This window comes from Sinocyclocheilus grahami, unplaced genomic scaffold (assembly GCF_001515645.1).
Source record: "Sinocyclocheilus grahami isolate Dianchi unplaced genomic scaffold, SAMN03320097.WGS_v1.1 scaffold666.1, whole genome shotgun sequence".
NCBI lineage: Eukaryota > Metazoa > Chordata > Actinopteri > Cypriniformes > Cyprinidae > Sinocyclocheilus > Sinocyclocheilus grahami.
The window spans coordinates 494,106-500,105 of record NW_015505845.1 but is presented as its reverse complement, the minus strand read 5'-3'; the positions used below and the strand labels follow the sequence as shown (position 1 = coordinate 500,105).

Sequence of the window (6,000 nt, the reverse complement as noted above, 5' to 3'; positions counted from 1 at the left end):
AATGATATCCGAGAGATTTCTGTCCCTCCATTGATACTCTACGCAACTACCACTTTGACACTTCATAAAGTCCATAAAGAGATCGCAAAACGAATCCATATGAATCAAGCGGTTTAGTCCACATTTTCTGAAGCGACTCGATCGCTTTATATGATGAACAGATTTAATCAAGGCTTTTTCGCATTAATCAACACACATCAGTTGTGAGGTTCATTCTCGTGTGTTACGGAGCAGGTTTGAGCTTCTGTAACAGCCAATGAGATTTGTTCTCATGCATCAGGCAAGTACTGTTGAGCTTCTGTTTATGTCTGCTCATCATTGTAAATACATGAATAAAAGCCTAGATTAAATCTGTTCATCATTTAAAGCGATCGAGTCTCTTCAGAAAATTTGGACTAAACCGCTTGATTCATGTGGATTAGTTTTACGATCTCTTTATGGACTTTATGAAGTGTCAAAGTGGTAGTTGTATAGACTGTCAATGGAGGGACAGAAATCTCTCAGATTTCATTCAAATATCTTCATTTGTGTTTCGGAGATGAACGAAAGTCTTACGGGTTTGGAACGACACGAGGGAGAGTAAACGATGACACAATTATAATTTTTTGGGTGAACTGTCCCTTTAATACATGCATTGATGTGCCAGCCATGTTTAAACTTGACAGATGTGTGTGTATTGCTCTCAGATTCGTCCCCCAGCAGCAGTAGCACTCCAGTGTCCGGCTGCAGCTCTCCAAACGACAGTCTGCCCAATGAGAACGGAGTGCTGCCCGCCACCGCCAGCCTGTCCCATGAGGTAACAGTCCACCCCTCAGCCCAGTCTCGAAGGTGTATCTTGGCTTCCTTATAATGGGAAGCTCTGGTAATGCAATTATAAATCCTAGCAATTATGGAAATGGCTCATTGTGTAATGAAGTAGTCGGTGCAGTTTAAATGAGTTTAGCTTCTCCCTTTTTTTAAATTACAAACTTTTTTTTGGAGAGGACAAACTGAACACACACAGAGAGAGAGAGGCATGATGGGACAGTTCTTTAATATTCCTCTGGTGGGTGTTGTTTGTTTGGGGCGTTGGTTGAGAAAGCGAGCTCGACAGGGCTTGTTTCAGGAGGTTCCTGCTTCGCGCCGCCCTTTGGCATAATGACATGTTTTAAACAAAGACACTGGAGAAGGACAGCTGCAGGCAGCTGCCAGGACACCCAATCTCCCGTTTCCATCCCAAGCCTCCTCATCGCTTTATTACTCCATTTTTGGGCTTGCATAAATGCACAGCTCTCTGATGGGTCGCACACAGGAGCCTCGTCTGCTCGCACGCAAGAGTAGATCACTGAGAATTTTTAAACTTTTTTATTAATGGTCAGTATTTTCCCCATGGAAATTAATGTCTGGGGCAATTTCTGTTTTCCTTTCAAAATCCGTAGTCAACAAAATAGTATTATTTCTTCAACTGAATCAATTGAATTAAATTATCGGTAGGAACCAGTTCTCACTATTAACTAGTTGCTTATTAGCATGCATATCACTGACATATTGGCTGTTTATAAGTACTTATAAAGCACATATTAATGTCTTATTCTGACCATATTTTAGATCTCTTAATCCTACCTCATACCTAAACTTAACAACTACCTTACTAACTATTAATGAGCAGCAAATTAGGAGTTTATTGAGGCAAAGGTCATAGTTAATAGTGAGAATTAGTCCCCAAACTAAAGTGTGACCAAATTTTATGGCTGATTATTATAAAACAAATCAACATCAAATATAAAGGTATCTGTAAATTGAATAATTGAATAATGCTTTGCTGAAATATATATTCAAAAATATAGTCTGAAATATAGTGTGTGTGCCTGGTGTGTGTGTGTGTGTGTGTGTGTGTGTGCGCCTGCCTTGGGTGTGTGTGTGCCTGGGGTGTTTAAACAAAGACACTGGAGAAGGACAGCTGCAGGCAGCTGCCAGGACACCCAATCTCCCGTTTCCATCCCAAGCCTCCTCATCGCTTTATTACTCCATTTTTGGGCTTGCATAAATGCACAGCTCTCTGATGGGTCGCACACAGGAGCCTCGTCTGCTCGCACGCAAGAGTAGATCACTGAGAATTTTTAAACTTTTTTATTAATGGTCAGTATTTTCCCCATGGAAATTAATGTCTGGGGCAATTTCTGTTTTCCTTTCAAAATCCGTAGTCAACAAAATAGTATTATTTCTTCAACTGAATCAATTGAATTAAATTATCGGTAGGAACCAGTTCTCACTATTAACTAGTTGCTTATTAGCATGCATATCACTGACATATTGGCTGTTTATAAGTACTTATAAAGCACATATTAATGTCTTATTCTGACCATATTTTAGATCTCTTAATCCTACCTCATACCTAAACTTAACAACTACCTTACTAACTATTAATGAGCAGCAAATTAGGAGTTTATTGAGGCAAAGGTCATAGTTAATAGTGAGAATTAGTCCCCAAACTAAAGTGTGACCAAATTTTATGGCTGATTATTATAAAACAAATCAACATCAAATATAAAGGTATCTGTAAATTATATGCATGAATAATGCTTTGCTGAAATATATATTCAAAAATATAGTCTGAAATATAGTGTGTGTGCCTGGTGTGTGTGTGTGTGTGTGTGTGTGTGTGCGCCTGCCTTGGGTGTGTGTGTGCCTGTGGTGTGTGTGTGTGTGTGTGTGTGTGTGTGTGTGTGTGTGTGTGTGTGTTTCAGGCTCAGAGGCTGCTGTTGCAGGACGGCTCTTTAACTCACTTCACAGTGCAGAATCCCTCCGGTCTCCCCACCATCACGCTCGGCCTCCCCGCCAACACCAAGGTATCGCAATCAGCATGACAGCCTTGGTTTTTCTTACAGTCAGTGATCAGTAATCCCTTACTAGCATTGCACAACTTTAACAAACTACAGTTAAAATGATAATTAAGTACTTTACATGTGCTTTAGTTTGTTAGTCAACTCATCAAAATAAGTGTACTACTTTAAAATATGACAAAGGATTATAAAATATAATGATTGAAAATATACTTTAAAGTCAAATGTTTAATTTGACATTGCAAAGTGGTTCAAAAATAAAAAAAATTAGGTTAGATAAGAAAAGTTATAAACTTAAGTGGCCTTTTATTTCATTAATATTATATTATCTGCACTACCGTTTTTAAATATTCTTTTAAGGTTTGAAGTGCACTACAAGAGCACAATCAAGCACACTTGTTTTTCACAAGAGATGTTCCTTTTTGAATTTAAACGATAATACCCGAGTTTTATTTTTGATTCGTTTTTGAATTATTTTTCTGTTTATGAAAATAATGGTAATATGTAATAATGGCAAAATAATTCTGTTCCTAGATGATAATTGATAATAATATAATCCTTAGTTAAAAAGTAATATATTTAAAATACAATTATTTCATACAAAGTATAGTTCAGTTCAAACCTATTAATATATTTGCTGACATATCGCTCGAGACTTTGATTGATATAAAAATTATAAGTAAACTTTATTTGGAGTATCACTTGTGCACAAAGCACATTTCTTAATATTAAACCTAAAATGTGTTGCTGTTGATGAGGATTGTATAATCTTTGAATAATATCAGTCTTTAAATGCAAGATACAGTGGGGAAAAAAAGTATTTAGTCAGCCACCAATTGTGCAAGTTCTCCCACTTAAAAAGATGAGAGAGGCCTGTAATTTTCATCATAGGTATACCTCAACTATGAGAGACAAAATGAGAAAAAAAATCCAGAAAATCACATTGTAGGATTTTTTAATAATGTACATATTTAAATGTATTTTTAGTATACTTAGCATGAAATATATTTCGAATACATTTTAGTATATTTATTTTTCACTAGGGATATTCCAGCCTTTTTGATTAAACAATATTGTAATTGATTGAAAATTGTACAAAACTACATTGCTCCCATTATAACCAACAGCTCTGTCAACACTGCAAGGCGCAGAGCTTCTGTACTGGGCTGTAGGGTAGCGTTTCATGCTCTTGTCAACACTAAAAAAATACCACTTTGAATTTTAAAATCACCCACAAGTAAAGTGAGGGCCTCGGATAACATGAGTTTTATAAAATGTTTATTTATAAAACATTTATACAATTATTTATATAATATATAAAATAAAATAAATATAAAAATATTACGCAATATTAATATACTGTATTAAGATTAATATACTATACAAAATTAATTTACTGTATTTGTGATCAAATAAACAAAACCTTTGTGAGCGTAAGAGACTTCTTTCAAAAACCGTTTAGATTATGATCATATTTATTTTATTATTTATTATATTTATCAGATTGTATCTAAAATATCGAAAATATTAGTTATATTATTATTAAGAAAACAAAAACATAAACATAAAAAAACTGGACGGTCTAATATTTAAATACAAAATCAATATCAAAATGATTAATTACAGAAAGTATGCATTTATAATTCATGTACTATGTTCACTGAGTTCCTGATGTTATATTTAAGCCATTGTGGATCATGTTTATTTTCTATTTTGTGTGATGTAAATGATGTAAAGGATGTGGTATGATATTTTGATATCTAGCAGGAATATTATGCTTTCATCTCCTTCTGCTTTGATGAAAGTATAATCAGATTTGTCCCTGCTGTTTGTGATCAGTTCCAGGTCTGGGTCCGATTCCCCTGCGGTTCAGCGCGTCTGGTCCTCATAAGCCGCTGAGCCGGACCCGCTCCGAACCGCTGCCCCAGAGCCCCCGTGCGCTCCATCCTCACCTGCTCCAGCAGCAGCAGCACAGCGCGCAGCTCCTGGAGAGACTCAAGCAGCAGACTCACCTGGGCAAGGTCCAGATCACACCCCTCACGCCTCGCTTTACTCTAGGACAGGGAGGAGGATGCAATGATTTTTGACATATCAGAAGCAAATCTCTTTAGATGCTTGTAGTCTGGATAGAAAAAAAGCATGAAATCTGATTGATTTTACAGACCTCATCCAAAATGCATTCATATTTGATTTGAAATGCAATTAAAATCAGATATTGGAAATGCATTTTTTTTTTCGTTCAAGATCAAGTCATACAAGTTTGTGGATGTGTTTCCCAAATGGAAACCGATTGATCCGGATCTTTGTCTGTGTCCCGCAGCTCATGTCGAAGTCCAGCGAGAAGCCTCGTCTCCGGCAGATCCCGTCAGAGGACATGGACTCCGAGGAGGTGGGGCCGTCAGTGGGCGACGCCCATCAGGCCAGGGTGAGGGCGGAGTCTCAGAGAGAGCTGGAGAATCAAGAGGAGCAGCTCAACCTGCAACACGCCCTCATTCTCAACCAGGTTAGACACAAACCACCAGTCCTGAAGCTAACATGCTTGAGAGGAATAAGTCGTACACGTTTTGTTGTGCCACAAACGTCTGCCAAAATGTTATCACATATCATTTAAAAGTAAAAAAATGTAATAAATAAAAAAATAAAGAAAATGTAAATATTACAATAATTCTGTGCGGATGAAGGTCACAAAAACATTTTATTTAATGTTTATGAAAGAACCTGGTATATACCGAATAATACCGAAAAAAACAGCAAAATTGTGAAATAGTTTTACAATTTAAAATAAATGGTTTCTATTTGAGTATATTGTAAAATTAAATTTATTTCTGTGATCAAAGGCTGAATTTTCAGCATCATTACTCCAGTCTTCAGTGTCACATGATCTTCAGAAATCAGTCTAATATGCTGATTTGCTGCTCAAGAAACATTGCTGATTATGATCAATGTTGAAAACATTGCATGCTTGAGAGGAATAAGTCGTACACGTTTTGTTGTGCCACAAACGTCTGCCAAAATGTTATCACATATCATTTAAAAGTAAAAAAATGTAATAAATAAAAAAATAAAGAAAATGTAAATATTACAATAATTCTGTGCGGATGAAGGTCACAAAAACATTTTATTTAATGTTTATGAAAGAACCTGGTATATACCGAATAATACCGAAAAAAACAGCAAA

The 6,000-nt window shown here is 36.2% G+C and overlaps 1 protein-coding gene across 1 annotated transcript in view; it reads left to right on the top strand.

The window, feature by feature from the left end:
• LOC107558909 (histone deacetylase 7-like) overlaps window positions 1-6,000 on the top strand; it is a gene marked incomplete at its 5' end in the record, with an annotated part of 39,613 nt that overhangs the window by 8,736 nt on the left and 24,877 nt on the right. Inside the window, 4 exons of the mRNA XM_016242609.1 lie at window positions 281-284; window positions 687-830; window positions 4,662-4,843; window positions 5,143-5,325. Of these exons, the coding sequence (XP_016098095.1) occupies window positions 281-284; window positions 687-830; window positions 4,662-4,843; window positions 5,143-5,325 (513 nt within the window). The remainder of the gene's footprint in view (window positions 1-280; window positions 285-686; window positions 831-4,661; window positions 4,844-5,142; window positions 5,326-6,000) is intronic.